Source organism: Labeo rohita, chromosome 15 (assembly GCF_022985175.1).
Source record: "Labeo rohita strain BAU-BD-2019 chromosome 15, IGBB_LRoh.1.0, whole genome shotgun sequence".
Classification (NCBI taxonomy): Eukaryota; Metazoa; Chordata; class Actinopteri; order Cypriniformes; family Cyprinidae; genus Labeo; species Labeo rohita.
This window is the reverse complement of record NC_066883.1, coordinates 18,578,192-18,595,260: the sequence shown is the minus strand read 5'-3', so window position 1 is coordinate 18,595,260 and position 17,069 is coordinate 18,578,192. Positions and strand designations below refer to the sequence as shown.

Genomic DNA, 17,069 nt, shown 5'->3' with positions numbered 1-17,069 from the left:
TATGGAAAATATAAGTTATGTAAAAGTAATGGCAAGTGCTGTAATGTCCTGTGCTGTCATATTTGTTATGATTTGCAATGAAAACCTGCTGTTTTTGGTTTCCTTCAGTTGGAGTGCTCTGAAGAGTTGGGTGATCTGGTGAAGTCTGTGGATCCAACTCTTGCTCTTAGCGTTTATCTAAGGGCCAACGTTCCCAACAAAGTGATCCAGTGTTTTGCAGAGACAGGGCAGTTCCAGAAAATTGTACTGTATGCTAAGAAAGTGAGTTTAAATGTGTTTCCTGGCACTGAATTTTACACAGCTCTGTAAACTGTTCTATTCATGTGAGTGATTTAATATTTGAGCTCCATCCTCTAATGCATGGCCATCTGTGTGCAGGTTGGATATACTCCAGACTGGATCTTCCTGTTGAGGAACGTCATGCGGATCAGTCCAGAACAAGGCCTGCAGTTCTCCCAAATGCTCGTTCAGGATGAGGAACCTCTGGCTGACATCACTCAGGTCTTAGAGCATTTTGTGTTTCCTCAAGTTGTATATCTTTTTTTTTTTTTTATTAGGGCCCTACGATTTCCACGATTTTTCTAAAGAAATAATCACACAACATTCTTCATTCTTTTAATTTTTAATAGCAAACCCCATTTGCTTGTTTAATTTTAATTTGATTAAAAGATAAATTAATTATTTATGCCTTAATTTGATAACTAAAAAAATTAAATACAAAACAGTTTTTCTAAGGGGAAAAAAAATCATAGGGTTATTGTAAAAATGAATTTTAATAAATTAAGTTGTCTCATTGTTTGAATGCATAAACATGCGTAAACAGAATTTGGTAACAATAATTTTTTTGGTAAACAGACAGTAAGAAAAAATAAAACATTTCATAGGGCCCTAAACATTTTGTTGAACTTTTAATAAATTGATGTTAAACTGTATAAGTTTTGTGATTTTAATTAATTAGACATGTTTTTCGATTTAATAAAATGTAATTTAACCATTAAAAATGAGACCAGAAAAATTAAAACGGGAAACATCGGAATTAAAGAAAAGGAAAAATTAAAACTGAAAAACTGAAAATAAATAAATTTTAAAAAAAAATTTAAACAGGAAAAAATGAAATCCAGAAAAATTTAAACTAGGGGGGAAATAAATGGAATCCAGAAAAATGTAGGCCCTGTTTACACTAGTGCGTTTTCGTTTTAAAACAACGTTTTAAAATGAAAACGATCCTTGTCTACACTGCGTTTCAGAAACTATCTTTGTCCACACTACACAACTGAAAATGCATGTCACATGACCATTCATGCAGGTAAAACCATAGATTTGAATAGGTAGATGCCCTATTATTTAGGTGCCAGATGCATCTACGTGCTTAGAGCGGTTGAATGGTCTGCAGCGTTTCAAAAGTCTTTGTTTTCGAGGGTCAAAAATGCTGGAGTAGTGTAAAAAGTGTAGCTGTAGCAAAAGTTCTGCATTTTAAAATGAAAAGGCACTAATGTAAACAGCCTTAAACTGGGGGGAAAAGTGCAATCCAGAAAAATTAAAATGGAAAAAAATGAATTTGAAAACACTTAAAACGGAATTTGGGAGAAAATAAAATGCATTTCAGAGTCCTATTTTTTTTTTATAAAGAATTTAGACTATATGTTACCATTTCTGATGATAAAGCAGGTGAACTTTTAACAACTAATGAATTGACTAACACTTTGTTGTTTGTTCTACAGATTGTGGATGTGTTTATGGAGTATAACCTGATCCAGCAGTGCACTTCTTTCCTGTTGGACGCTCTGAAGAACAACCGTCCCACTGAGGGTCCTTTGCAGACTCGTCTGTTGGAGATGAACTTGATGCACGCCCCACAGGTGCTCACTACATGCATCAGCATCACACACCTCAACTTATTTGCCTATTTTCCCAAGTTTTGTATTATAACATGGTGTTGTTTGTCATTTATATCATTCTATTCAGGTAGCAGATGCCATCTTGGGGAACCAGATGTTCACTCACTATGACAGGGCCCATGTGGCACAGCTGTGTGAGAAGGCAGGTCTTCTGCAGAGAGCTCTGGAGCACTACACTGACCTGTATGACATCAAACGTGCCGTGGTCCACACCCACCTCCTCAACCCAGAAGTACGGCCCATTTATTTGAATTGAATGAGACTCCTAAATGTTGATGGTTGTGTTTTTTTGAGAGAACATTGTGCTTCTGCTCTGATGTGGTAATGTGTGGTGCTCTGGTTGCAGTGGCTGGTGAACTTCTTCGGCTCTCTGTCGGTGGAGGACTCTCTGGAGTGTCTGAGAGCCATGCTGTCTGCTAACATTAGGCAGAACCTCCAGATCTGCGTCCAGGTGGCCTCCAAGTATCACGAGCAGCTCTCCACCCAGGCGCTCACAGAGCTCTTTGAGTCTTTCAAGAGCTTTGAGGGTAACCATGCTGAAAAACATCTTTCAGTGCACCATAACTGATTATCTTAAAATTAGGGCAGGACAATATAGCTTAAAGGGATAGTTAATTCTGTCATTAATTAGTCACCCTCATGTTGTTCCAAACCTGTAAGACCTTCATTCATCTTCAGAACACAAATTAAGATATTTTTGATAAAATCCAAGAGCTTTCTAACCCTGCATAGACGGCAATACAACTGAAACGTTCAAGACCCAGAAAGGTAGTAAGGACATTGTTGAAATAGTCCATGTGACATCAGTGGTTCAACCGTAATTTTATGAAACTACAAAAATACTTTTTGTGTGCAAAGAAAGCAAAAATAATTTCATTCAACAAATTATTTTCTTTTGTGTCAGTATTCAACGCACTTTCACAACAGTACCACATGGTAGTTGTGTTGCTGTCTATGCAGGGTCAGAAAGCTCTCAGATTTAATCAAAAATATCTTAATTTGTGTTCTGAAGATGAATTAAGTTCTTACACATTTGGAACATCATGAGGGTGAGTAATTAGTAATTTTTTGGTCAACTATCCCTTTAAATTGATTTATGTTTGAACTGAATCATGGAAATGAATCAGATCTCATGAGCAGTATGTGATTGTGTCCTTCAGGTCTGTTCTACTTCCTGGGCTCCATTGTGAACTTCAGCCAGGATCCAGAGGTTCACTTCAAATACATCCAGGCTGCCTGTAAAACTGGTCAAATCAAAGAAGTGGAGAGAATCTGCAGAGAGAGCAACTGTTACGACCCTGAGCGTGTGAAGAACTTCCTCAAGGTATGACTTCTGAAGTCTTTTATTAAGTATCTTGAAATGAAAAGGCTCCTTATGTTGTTAAGAGCAATTTGCCTTGTCTTTAACAGGAAGCAAAACTGACCGACCAGCTGCCCCTCATCATTGTGTGTGACCGCTTTGACTTTGTCCACGACCTTGTGCTCTACTTGTACCGCAACAACCTGCAGAAGTACATCGAGATCTATGTTCAGAAGGTACTTGAGATGTGATTTCAACAACTCTTGCGATCCTCAAGCGATCTCCTCGGCTCTCTGTGTGGTTAGCAGTGGCTGATTGAGTGATTAACTGGTTTTGTCAGGTTAACCCCAGCCGTTTACCTGTGGTGATTGGAGGGCTGCTGGACGTGGACTGCTCTGAGGACGTCATCAAGAACCTCATTCTGGTGGTCAGAGGCCAGTTCTCCACTGATGAGCTTGTGGCCGAGGTGGAGAAAAGAAACAGGTGCGTACTGACTGCATCAACTATGCTTTCAATTATAGCTGCAAATAAATAAATGAAATAAGAATCCAGTCATGTTAGAATGATTTCTGAAAGAACTTGTGACATTGCAGACTGAAGTAATGATGCTGAAAAAGAGCAATAAATTACATTTTAAAATCTACTTTAAAATGGTAGTCTAAATGTATAACTAAGTTATGTGCATATAATTAAAATATTGTCATGTTCGTCTTTAATCATATTGACATTGGCCAGTATTAGTGTTTATATTGTTGCCATTGGTCTCTTTTGGCTCTTATTGGTCTGATTCTGGTCTGCATTAGTCTAAACTTGACTCTTTTGATCTCTATGGCAGACTGAAGCTGCTTCTGCCGTGGTTGGAGGCCCGTATCCACGAGGGCTGTGAGGAACCTGCTACCCACAATGCCCTGGCTAAGATCTACATTGACAGCAACAACAACCCTGAGCGTTTCCTCCGAGAGAACCCCTACTACGACAGCCGTGTGGTGGGCAAGTACTGCGAGAAGAGGGACCCCCATCTGGCCTGTGTGGCTTATGAGAGAGGACAGTGTGACCAAGAACTCATCCATGTAAGGAACAATGGTGCTTTTGTTTTAGCCGTTTGCTGCAGTGGAATATTTTAAACAATTGTTCTGAGTTTGTTCACTGAAAAATCCAATTTCTGAAATGGAAGGAAATAACTATAAATGTTTTTTTTCTTTCACCATCACAGGTTTGCAATGAGAACTCGCTCTTCAAGAGTCTGTCCCGATACCTTGTGCGCCGCAAGGACCCCGAGCTGTGGGCTAGTGTGCTTCTGGAAAGCAACCCTTACAGGAGACCCCTAATTGACCAGGTACAAATTGTCAACATGAAACTTTTTTGCATCCTGTTTTAGTTCCTCAATGCTGCATTTCTCAGTATAATGGCACAATGTAAGAAAAAAATAATGGAAAATTAATTGTATTATGAAAAGTGGGTATAGAATGTAACCAAATGGTTGAAGGGGAGGGGCTAAAACTAAGGAATTGATGATGTCATCAGAAAAGGAACATTGTTTCAGCCTATTGTTTTAAAGACTATGAAGAAAATGAGGGCAAATTTTGATTTCATGTTAACTTCAAGCACATTTATGCATTGTAAGTGCTTTAAACGAAAAGATTAATTCCAGCTCATGTTCCTGCTCACCACAGGTTGTGCAGACGGCTCTTTCTGAGACCCAGGACCCTGAGGAAGTCTCTGTTACTGTCAAAGCTTTCATGACTGCTGACCTACCCAATGAACTCATTGAGCTCCTGGAGAAGATCGTCCTGGACAACTCCGTTTTCAGCGAACACAGGTAATTGACAGTGGTGACAGAAGATAAAATGATTTTCAGAAATGATATAAGGATGTTGATCGTTAGATTTTCCATTATTTGTGTCACAGGAACCTGCAGAACCTCCTGATCCTGACGGCCATCAAAGCTGACCGCACTCGTGTCATGGAGTACATCAACCGCCTCGACAACTACGACGCCCCAGACATCGCTAACATCGCCATTAGCAACGAGCTCTTCGAGGAGGCTTTTGCTATTTTCAGGAAGTTCGATGTGAACACATCAGCAGTGCAGGTATGACTTATCTCTCAAATATCATCTGTAGTATATTCCAAATTAACATATACACAGAGTTGCTTTGCCTTAGTTTCTTTTTTCTGTTTCTGCGGTCTCAATTTGTTGTCCTTTTTCACTGTAGGTTCTTATTGAGCACATTGGGAATCTGGACCGGGCCTATGAGTTTGCTGAGCGCTGTAATGAGCCGGCCGTGTGGAGTCAGCTGGCTAAAGCACAGCTGCAGAAGGGGCTGGTGAAAGAGGCCATTGACTCTTACATCAAAGCCGATGACCCCTCAGCCTACATGGAAGTGGGACAAGCTGCAGCCCAAAGTGGTAAGAAGCAAAAGTGCCTGATTCTTGACTAAATCCGAGACGTCCAAGTTGAGACGTTTGTAAATATAGGAAATTCTCTAGTGGTGAGATTATTGTTGTTTTCTCTTCAGGAAACTGGGAGGATCTGGTCAAATTTTTGCAGATGGCTCGTAAGAAGGCCCGTGAATCGTATGTAGAGACAGAGCTGATCTTTGCCCTGGCCAAGACTAACCGTCTGGCTGAACTGGAGGAGTTCATCAATGGGCCAAACAACGCACACATTCAACAAGTACGAGTCTCCTACTTTGGCTAAGCGTATTATACTTTGTTTGAAATTAATATAACAATTAATAATTAATTTAACTAAAAATGGCAGACAATTTCCATAATGAATTCTTGTTTATTTTCAAAAGTTATTTTGTGTAATTTGCAATATTTGCTATATTTGGATCTATTCAGATGTGTAAAAAAATAGGGCTGTCAGTTTAACGTGTTAATTAATTAGTTAAAAAAAAATAATGTGATTAAAATATTTGAACATAGTTGGTGCGCCGGCCCCTCCCCCAGCCCTGTACATTATCTTACATTTCATACAGTTGACTGTTGACAAATATGATGTAGGGCAACAACTCAAATGCAGTTTTGCCCTAAAATTCAAGATATTGATGCAAAAACTGCCCCTGTATGTGTTTTGCCTCATATTTATATATATCACACGACATCACACGGGAAGCAAGAGCAATATTACCTATAACATATTACCTTTGAAGCCATAGCAGAATTGTTGCACATCACAGAGCAACACAGCGGTGTTTAGTTTCTGAATAAATCTGTGTTTTGAAGGAATCATGTGAATCAGTGAGTCAAAGACCCATTCATAAAGAGAGCCATCTACTTTATTCTTGAATGAATAAGCTGTTTGAACTAATCGAATGAATGAATGACTCATAAAGAAATTTACCGAAATTTTTAATCAAAAAATTTTAATTGACTGACAGCCCTAATAAAAAAGTAATAAACAAACATAACCTGAAATATTTTACATGCGTAAGAAAATCTAAGCCATTAAATATTGCTGTTTAATTAAAATCATAAATGTATAAATAATGCTGTCTTTTTTTTGTAAATGTCTGTTAGATTAATCTCTGAAATTATTTTGCTCTTTTTCTTTGTAGGTTGGTGACCGATGCTACGACGAGAAGATGTACGAGGCAGCTAAACTACTTTATAACAATGTATCCAACTTTGGCCGTCTGGCCTCCACTCTGGTGCATCTCGGCGAGTATCAGGCTGCTGTCGACGGGGCCCGCAAAGCCAACAGCACAAGGACCTGGAAAGAGGTCTGGTTCTTGCTTTTTTCTATAGTTACAGAAAAACATTGGCAGTTACTATATTGTGTTTATGTTAGTAGCTTTGATCCTATTTGTTTTGCCTCTATATATTCTGTTTACATTGGTGACAAAGATGTTGTCTGCTTGTAGGTTTGCTTTGCCTGTGTTGATGGGAAAGAGTTTCGTCTGGCTCAGATGTGTGGATTACATATTGTGGTTCATGCTGATGAACTTGAGGAGCTCATCAACTACTACCAGGTGAGAATGATTTAAGTTAGGTATGATGTCGTTTTCATAGCTTGAGATTTTAACAGGGTTCGACAAGCCTAAAAATATAAAGGCATTTTAAAATGGTAATTCCAGGCTTGAAAAAGTTGTAAAAATATTCTTAATCCTTATAAATAGTACTATAGTAGATATGAGGGCTGCAGTGATTCCTTGCTTCTATTCGAGTATTCGATTTAAAAAAAAAATCCTCGATTGCATTTTGACTCTGTCAAGTAAACGGCAAAATACCGGAAAATCATAATTCATTTAAAATCATAAAAAAGCATAATGCTATTAAGAATTCACAAACTCTATGATATAATTAAATATGCGATGCAGGTTTAATATATGCGCTTTAATTATTTACATTTGTGTAGGTTATGTACGTGCAGGTTACGAACTGTTTTCATTTACATGTGTTAAGTGTCTCGCACTGCATCTCTGCATGTTGTTATGAGTTTGGGTTTATTATCATATTCATCTGGGAATGCAATGTGTGCTATTTCATCAGATTTGTAAGGTAAATAATTTATAAACCTATGCAAACACAGGAGAATACATCAGTATCTTTCTCAGTTAATCTAACTGTTCATCGCGATTTCAAAAAGTTTTAAAAGTTTACATATTTTGATAGCTACACTCAGGAAATTACAATGGATTTAGCATTTCTGTTGTAAAGAGATGGACAAATATGAAAGATTTTGAGGAAATTTGACAATTTTTAGTCAATATTAAACAAGGATTAGATTGTGCAGCAAAAAAAAGTCGTTGGTTCCCTCTGCAGACATTTGTTATAATGCGTGATGTACGTTCTGTTGTTTATAATACGTGATTGTATTTTAAGTTTTGTTCATATGATTACTTTCTTTCGATACTTTTTTTAAAACTAATTATTATTGTCATTGTGTCTATTGTTTGCCTAGGTCTATTTTAATCACCACTAAAAAAAATCATTAGAATTGTCTAAATACTCGATTAATCGCCAGAATAATCGACCGATTACTAAAATAATCGTTAGTGAGACTCCTAGTAAAACTATACATCATTGTGAATTTTTTTGACTAGAAATTGCTCTTTTTCTGACTTTAATAATTTTTATTGCATTTCTAAACATAAAATCATACTACAGAATTGCAAACAAAACAGGATGCAATAAGTAACAGAAATCATTATAGTCAGGTTAGGAATCTTTTAAAATGATTACGTTATTACAACTCAAAATTAAATGGTAAATTCATCTATATGGACATTCTAGTTTAATCCCTTTTCTATTATAATTTATACCCTAATATTTAATTTTTGTAATGGAGTGAACGTATGTATGTGTCAAATAAAGAATTCAAATTTGGATTTTGAATTTAAAATTTGAATTTTGAATTTGACTCATACATTTTAATATAAGAAGAACCTTCTTGCCTGTCAGTCTTGGAGTCCAGCAGGGCTGATTGATATTTGTGTTTTCTCCATCAGGACCGTGGCTATTTCGAGGAGCTGATCACCATGCTGGAGGCGGCGCTGGGGCTGGAGCGCGCTCACATGGGCATGTTCACAGAACTGGCCATCCTCTACTCCAAATTCAAACCACAGAAGATGAGGGAGCACCTGGAGCTCTTCTGGTCCAGAGTCAACATTCCCAAGGTCTGCCTGCTTCTCATATATATTGACTGATATAAATGGAGTTTATATTTTGGTCCAAACAAATTACTACTAAAAATAGCAAACCTGTATATGCACAGTAGTCTGGGTATTGACTCGTGAAACAAATTGCTGAAACATTTCATATATCTCTTCAGGTTTTGAGGGCAGCAGAACAGGCTCACCTATGGGCAGAGCTAGTCTTCCTGTATGATAAGTATGAGGAGTATGATAACGCCATCATCACAATGATGAACCATCCTGCAGATGCCTGGAAGGAGAGCCAGTTCAAGGACATCATAACCAAGGTATTGTTACACATACTTCAGGACTTTATTCAAGTTTCATTGACTCATATTTAATGAAAAATTACTGTTTTTTTTTTTTTACCTTTGCTGTTAACTCTTGTTGCAGGTTGCTAACGTTGAGCTATATTACAAAGCCGTCCAGTTCTACCTGGAGTTCAAACCGCTGTTACTGAATGACTTGTTGATCGTACTGTCCCCACGTCTCGACCACACTCGTGCCGTCAACTTCTTCAGCAAGGTACTGTGTGTGACCTGCTTACCATTGCTTCTCTTCAAAAATCAACCATCTTGTTGTTTTTAACCAAATGTTTTGATTTATTTTTTAGGTCAAGCAATTGTCGTTGGTGAAACCATACCTGAGATCTGTACAGAACCACAACAACAAGGCTGTAAATGAGGCACTAAATAATCTCTTCATCACGGAGGAGGACTATCAGGTTTATATCAAAAGCACCTTTTTGGACCCATTGTCTTGGTTGGCGGCTTTTTAATCTGTCATCTTTTGTTTTGTTTTATTTACAGGCTCTGCGCACATCCATCGATGCCTACGATAACTTCGACAACATATCTCTGGCTCAGAGCCTGGAGAAGCACGAACTCATCGAGTTCAGGCGAATCGCCGCCTACCTGTTCAAAGGCAACAACCGCTGGAAGCAGAGTGTGGAGCTCTGCAAGAAAGACAAACTATACAAGGTCTCACCCTCAGCCATAACTGGGGTTATAAAAGGGGTTTTTAATATTTTAAATGCCAGGGATCTCAAATAGGATCATCTTTATGTGAGGGACTCTCATGCTAAAATTTAAAAAGCATCAATATAGTTAAAAAAATATATAATAATTTATACTGTGAAAGTGTATAAGTAAATGTAAAATATTGAAAATGTAAGTTATATTAAGTGTTTCTAATCATCATAATACACTATAGAAGAATTTTTTTTTTATTAATCAAATGTTAGCTCTAAACTATATTTAAATTTTTTGGTTTTTTTTCCCCTCCCCTCGTACTACTTTACAGGCTGGGTTTGAAAACCCCAGTTGTATACCGCATGGGACATCGTATTGAGAATGTTGCCCAATTTTTGGCAGGACCTTGTTAACTGAATCTTTGTTCTTGTCTCTCCTCCACAGGACGCAATGCAGTATGCTTCAGAGTCAAAGGACACAGAGCTGGCTGAGGAGCTGCTGCAGTGGTTCTTGCAGGAAGACAAGAAAGAGTGTTTTGCCGCCTGCCTGTTCACCTGCTACGACCTGCTGAGGCCCGACGTGGTGCTGGAGACCGCGTGGAGGCACAACCTCATGGACTTCTCCATGCCCTACTTCATCCAGGTCATGAGGGAATACCTCAGCAAGGTGAGTTTCCATTCAGAGGATCCTGTGGGTCTGATGGTGGACACGGTTTGGGATGATAGATGCTTTAGATGAAGCCTTTTCTCACTGGAAACACTTTAACTCTGTTCCAAAACCCAACGAGGTGCTTTGCAGCCGACTGCCTTCTAATAGACTCAACTCTCAATTGATATCGATAAAGAGCGATGTTGACATGTTGCTAAGCTAACAACACAGTATTCTAATACACAAAAATATATAGCACCCTACCACTTTGCAAAAAACAATCCATTACTATTTTTATTACTATCCATTACTAAGTCCACGATACAATATTTGTGATATTTTAAAGACAAATGAAGAATTGGGGGAAAAAAATTGAAAAATGTGTACATTTTACAGTTACATTCTTCTGTCTAATGCACTTTGAGAGTTCAAATTATGAGCTCCAACCTATGTTCTTAACTAAAAAAAACTTAAGTCATAAAGTCAGTGAATTGACTTGTACCTGAACTTTAAAGGGAATTCAACCCTCTTTTTATTTGTGATATACTGTCTCAGTCTAAATTACATTCACGCTGGTGTTTTAAGAAGCCAAACAAATTTACATATTATTATTATTATTATTATTATTATAATAATAATAATAATAATAATAATAATAATAACAGCAGTGACCGTAATAGCCATGTATTGTAAAAACACTGCACTGTGAAATAAATGAAAATGAATATTTCATAGGTATATTATTTTTTATTTACACTACAGTAGGGAAATTATAATACTACTTTCCTAAATTTCTACACGTTAAGTCCAAGTACATCGTTTTCTCTGAATAAATTAAAATTAAAAATAAAAGCTAAAATCATTTATTTTAAATGCTACATTTAGGTTAAGGTTAAGAGGCTTATTAAATTTATAGTATTTTTAAGAATTAACTTCACTATTGTCTAATGCTCACTTTAATGTACAAGTAGGAGAACTGAGCATGTACAACTACATATAAATTATAATTCCACCTATAGATCATAATTCCTGTAACCGATATTGATATATAAAATACGATTAAACAGTTTGGGGTTGGTAAGATTTTATTTATTTATTTTTTTGTTTTCATGAGCAAAAGATGTCTCTTATGCTCATGAAGGCTGAACTTATTTGATCAAAAATATAGTAAAAAATCAATATTGTGAAACATTACAATTTAAAATAATCGTTTTCTATTTTAATGTTCTAAAATTTAGTTTATCCCTGTGATGACACAGACAGAGTCTTCAGTGTCATAATAGTATTATAATATACTGCTTTAAGGCTCAAAAAATATTTAATTTTCAGTATTCTTTGAAGAATGAAAAGTTAAAATGAAATATAGAAATATGTTGTAACATTATAAAGTCTTTACTGTCACATTTGATCAATTTAATCTATCGTTGCTGAATAAAAGTAATATTTACTTTAAAGAAATCCTACTGACATCAGACGTTTGAATGGTCTATACAAATATGTTGTGCATCCATACTATGATGGCTGCGCATTGGGTTTTGAAACAGAACTTTAGTAACTATTTCCATGTTTGTATAATTTGGATTTTTTTTTTTTTCTACATGCTACTGTAGGTTAAATTTTACAGTTTTGTTTCTCCTGTCACTCACAAACACATTCAGACCACACATTTATTCATATAGAATGTTTCATCACCATAACCAGACTTTTTAGGTTTATAGTCACACTAGGTAACATTGATTCATTTGAACATTTAGTAAAAACACACATGCAAGTGGAGTAACAGGGAGGCCATTTGATTTGTATCTTCTATGATTTCCCGCTGTTAATTTCTTTTAACACTTCTGGTGATTGCTGCATTTGTTCTCTACCTGCTTTTTGCAATGCTGGACTGTTAAGTTTGCTTTTTTCTTAAGCTGCCACTCTTAAATTCCCTTTCAGGTTGATGCAATTAAGGAAAAGGTGAAGGTTCACTCTTATTCCATCTTTAACCCTTGTAGTTTGGAAGACTGAAACTTTGAAGAATCTGCATGAGTTCTTCCCTCCCATGTCACTCTGCTGCTTTTAAATACACACCTTAACTAGACTTTCCTTGAGTTTCTTCTAGATTACTGACCATCCGTTTGCCAGACGCTGTGGTAGTGCGCCTCAGACCTGTAGATGGTAGAAAGCTGGAATTAGCTGATGAACGCCACTAAACTGTCTTTTCATTGATGATCAACTTTTGTTGATTTTGTTTGTTCATTGAATTAATATAATAATAAATTGTTTAAGATCATCAGCTAATTCTGTTGTAGACTGATGTAGGTAATTAGGTTGAAAATGAGATGACGGCAAAATGAAGTGACCACATTTTCAAAATTAACATTTTTATTTACTTGTATTAAACTGAGAATTGCATGGTTGCTCGATTTGTTTTCAAGCTGCAATCTAGCGACAGCTATGAGAAAGTGTGGTCCTTCACAAAACTCAAACCATTGTATGCTGTAGATACTATACAAGCATGTGTTTTACCGTGTTAGTAGCACCCTTGAAAGGTCAGGGATCGTGGCTGTTGGCTTTGCCTGCCTCTGGAAGCCGTGAATGGCTGTATAAACCATCTCTCACCCCGTCACACCTTCACTCTTACTCTGCCTTTCTCTCATGCACTCTTTTTAACATGGGAATAACAAACTACACCTGTGGCATGATTTCTCCCTTTCAACGAAACTTCGACCTGCCGATCTCTCAAAGCCTGCTCAACAACATAATACTTTAACTTTTAAAAGTTGACACCAGCTCTATGTAGAGAACTGAACCCAAATGCAACACTTAAAGGAATAGTTCACACACAAAATGAAAATTCTGTCATTTATTCACCCACATGTCATTTCAAGTTTGTATGACTGACTGACTTCTGTGAAACATAAATGGAGAAATTTTTAAGAATGTCCCAGGAGCCCTTTTTCATGAAATGAAACAGAGACTAGGGACATTTTTATGGGCTAGTTCACCCAAAAATGAAAATTCTGTCATTAATTACTCACCCTTATGTCGTTCCAAAACCTGTAAGAGCTTTGTTCATCTCCAGAGCACAAATTTAGATATTTTTGATGAAATCTGAGAGCTTCCTGACCCTGCATAGACAGCAATGCAGCTGACATGTTCAAGGCCCAGAAAGTTAGTAAGGACATCTTTAAAATAGACTATGTGACATCAGTTGTTCAATCGTAACTTTATGAAGCTAGGAGAATACTTTTTGTGAGCAAAGAAAACAAAAATAACCACTTTATTCATTTTTTTTTTTACTTTTCTGTGTCAGTCTCCACAGAAATTTTAGTTATATTTTTGTTTTCTTTGGCACAAAGTTTTCTCATAGCTGATAAAATTACGGTTGAACCGCTGATGTCACATGGACTATTTTAATTATGTCCTTACTGACTTTCCTTGAACGTGTCAGTTGCATTGCTGTTTATGCAGGTTCATAAAGCTCTCAGATTTCATCAGAAATATCTTAATTTGTGTTGTGAAGATGAACGGAGGTCTTACGGGTTTGTCACGACATGAGGGTGAGTAAATAATGACAATTTTCATTTTTGGGTGAACTGTCCCTTTAACAACCCCAGTCCCTATTCACTTTCATTATATGAGAAACGGAGTTCGTGCAAGGTGCTTGATATACTTGAATTATTCTTTTTAAAATTTAAGGCCTGGAAAATCTTGTAAATAGCAATATTCCTGAAGAGGTACTTGAAAAGTGCTTGAATTTTTGAAAGACAAATGTTTCTATGAAGGAAGTGTTTATTTATTTATTTTTTTTTTTTCAATGAGCACATATCTTTTCACGCAATACAAAAATGTGTCATACTTTCTTTTTTTCCCCCCACTTATTTCCGTTAATGTCATAAAACTAGCAAGCTAAGCAAATAGTAGTACTTACAATGTTGTGTAAATGTGGCTTGAAGGCACGAAAGAGAAACAGATGAACCAAATCATTTGAGTCATTTATGCTGAATCCGCTCCAGTTGATTCCAACTCATGAAAGTTAATTCATTTTAAGCGATTCACTAACAAAAGCCAGATTAAATTAAAAAAGCCATTTTTGTCACTAAGAAATAATCAAATGTAGATTTTATATAACAGCAAATAAGTTTGCAATTTCAAAACATATTATGTATGCTTTCATCAATGTTACATATACAGGGTTGCCGCGGGTCCTTAAAAAGTCTTAAATTTAGTTTATCAAATTTAAGGTCATAAAAAGTCTTAAATTGTACAAGAAAGTCTTATTTATGATTAAGAGGTCTTAAATTTTAGGCACGGGAAGACAAGAATTGCGATACAGCTTAGTGTCATGATTAAACTTCAAAAGGCTGTGATTTCGTTAAATAAACATGAGCGCTGCACGTTCAAAGTCCGGTGCTGAGCTGCTTTGTGTACTGCGGTTACCGGGGAAACACATGTCTGCAGTTCCGAATGCGCCATCTGCTGGCAGAGATTGAATGTGCATTTTCAATATGCCTGTTGTTTTGAGTAGGGTATTCTTACAATACAGGAGGCTGTAGTTTCAGGACCGCATTTCACCCTGTAATTTTTTTTTTAATTATTTATTTATTTTATTTTATTTATTTGTCGTATGTATGCATTAACAGCTCATACTATTTATAGCAGTTGCTATTCAATATCTGTATATTATTTTTAAGAAAATACTAAATGCAGTTGTTTAATTATATACACTTAATTATTGTCCTAACCAGCTCCTAATCCTAAACTTACCCTGGGTAACCCTCTTGAAATATTTAGTCTAATTTATTTCAGTATATTCTAGATTTCTGTTCATTAGCTGCTGCGCTTCATGTCTGACGTGTGACCCACTTAACAAAGTGAAGTAAACGGTAAAACAATTGCCATACAAATTAGTGTGTTTATTAGTATTTCAATAAATTTAAAATAATTTGAATACATATACTAATTTACAACATCCAGCAGCACAATGAACTGTTTTTTACAGTTAAATGGAGATTTCTGACACCCCTTTGAACACTCAAGTTTATGTGAGCTTTTACATTAAAAATAAAATGGCAAGATAAAAAAAAATAAGTAGTTTCAATGGATCTAGTCTTTGCGTCTGTTTGATATTTCTTTGTTGGAATATAATTGCTAGATGGCACTGTCCCAAAAAATAGGGTCCTATAAATGTGGTCCTAGAACTGCAGCCTCTGGTATTGCAGGAACATAGTATTGGGGTTGTTTTTGTTCAGACCAAAGCGAAAAGCGACCCATGTTTTTACCCTCTAAATATGCAGAGCTGTAAATGTGAACTGGTGGATCATTAAGAAGATAATTCATCATAAAAATCTAAACACTAACATGTATTTGTATGTTTTTTTAAATTAATATAATAATTTATAAATGATAATTGTTTCAATTAATATAAGTAAGGTTTTGACTCTTCTTAAAAATTGATACTTTAAAGAAATGTGAAGTGTATCACTTTATACAACTTTTTGTTTTTGTGAAAAATCTGAACTGTAAATCAGTTTTCACAGTAGTTTAGTCATTTTACAGTTTAATATTTAACCATAGACATTGCCTTACCCTGCTCATATGGTATTAATTTTATTTGTGCAGGTCTTAAAAAAGGTCTTAAAAAGTCTTAAATTTGAGCTTAAAAATCCTGCAGCAACCCTGATATAAAAAAAAAAGTCAATTTAATATTATTTTAAATAATTTAAATGGGATTTATTCTGGTAAGGGTAAGGTGTTTGGCATGTCCCTCACTATGATTTTAATTTTTCTGCAGGACTTTTAATTTGCAAAATGATATAAAAATCTTTTTTGCATAAGTATGCATTTTCATTTCTAAATATGAATCATTTTTTGTCCCCTGATTTCAAGTCAGCCGTGTTACTCTCATCAAAAGCTAATGCCCATATCATTCAGTGGCATGTGAGTTCTAATTAAACTATAGTGTCTAGTAACGCTTGTGTCGGTAACAGGGTTGACAGAAACATGAGGTAGAAAAACAGTCATAATATGAAAAGTTACATACCTTGAGATAGCACAATACAACTTGTCTTTTTAAGGTGTCTTCATTTCATAGATATTTAAAAAAAAAAAAAAAAATGGATTAAGCTTACTTTTATTTTTCAAATGTTCCAAGTGGAAAAGGCACAGATTTCATGGAATGACCCATATCATTAATTGCATGTTTCAGATCGGGAATTCGGTGCAGGTTCACGAATCATTTGATTCAGTTCGGGACATCGGAACACGTGTGGTGAATCGTTTGTTTCAGATCAAGACTTTGTTTGATAAGTGAGATCTCTGACTGAAGTACTTGAAAAAAAAAAAAAAAAAGGTAGTGCTTGGAGAAAGAACAGCTTGAACATTCTTCAAAATTTCTACTTTTGAGGTAAATAGAAAATAGTCATACAAATTTGAAATGACGTGAGGGTGAGTAAAAGGTGACAGAATTGTACTTTTTAGGTGAATTATTGCTTTAAGTCATAATTCAAATCACTCAAGGATGGGTAAGATACCCAGAAGACTCCTAACCTTTGTAACTTGGCTTTTACTTGCTTATTGGTCATGTTTTTTAGCTACATCAGATTATGATTTTGGTCATTTTATG

General features: G+C 35.9%; 1 protein-coding gene across 2 annotated transcripts in view; it reads left to right on the top strand.

The window, feature by feature from the left end:
- The window catches only part of cltcb (clathrin, heavy chain b (Hc)), a 33,846-nt gene that overhangs the window by 12,493 nt on the left and 4,284 nt on the right, over positions 1-17,069 (top strand). The window contains exons 9-31 of one of the 2 annotated variants that reach the window (XM_051128884.1): positions 109-261; positions 379-501; positions 1,722-1,859; positions 1,966-2,130; positions 2,245-2,425; positions 3,059-3,222; positions 3,309-3,434; positions 3,539-3,681; positions 4,034-4,268; positions 4,412-4,534; positions 4,872-5,017; positions 5,107-5,290; positions 5,415-5,607; positions 5,718-5,875; positions 6,762-6,926; positions 7,068-7,175; positions 8,655-8,822; positions 8,978-9,127; positions 9,234-9,365; positions 9,454-9,564; positions 9,650-9,820; positions 10,256-10,477; positions 12,398-12,418. In XM_051128884.1, coding sequence (XP_050984841.1) covers positions 109-261; positions 379-501; positions 1,722-1,859; positions 1,966-2,130; positions 2,245-2,425; positions 3,059-3,222; positions 3,309-3,434; positions 3,539-3,681; positions 4,034-4,268; positions 4,412-4,534; positions 4,872-5,017; positions 5,107-5,290; positions 5,415-5,607; positions 5,718-5,875; positions 6,762-6,926; positions 7,068-7,175; positions 8,655-8,822; positions 8,978-9,127; positions 9,234-9,365; positions 9,454-9,564; positions 9,650-9,820; positions 10,256-10,477; positions 12,398-12,418 — 3,480 coding nt within the window. The remainder of the gene's footprint in view (positions 1-108; positions 262-378; positions 502-1,721; positions 1,860-1,965; positions 2,131-2,244; positions 2,426-3,058; positions 3,223-3,308; positions 3,435-3,538; positions 3,682-4,033; positions 4,269-4,411; positions 4,535-4,871; positions 5,018-5,106; positions 5,291-5,414; positions 5,608-5,717; positions 5,876-6,761; positions 6,927-7,067; positions 7,176-8,654; positions 8,823-8,977; positions 9,128-9,233; positions 9,366-9,453; positions 9,565-9,649; positions 9,821-10,255; positions 10,478-12,397; positions 12,419-17,069) is intronic. The other variant, XM_051128886.1, reaches the window with a different exon arrangement.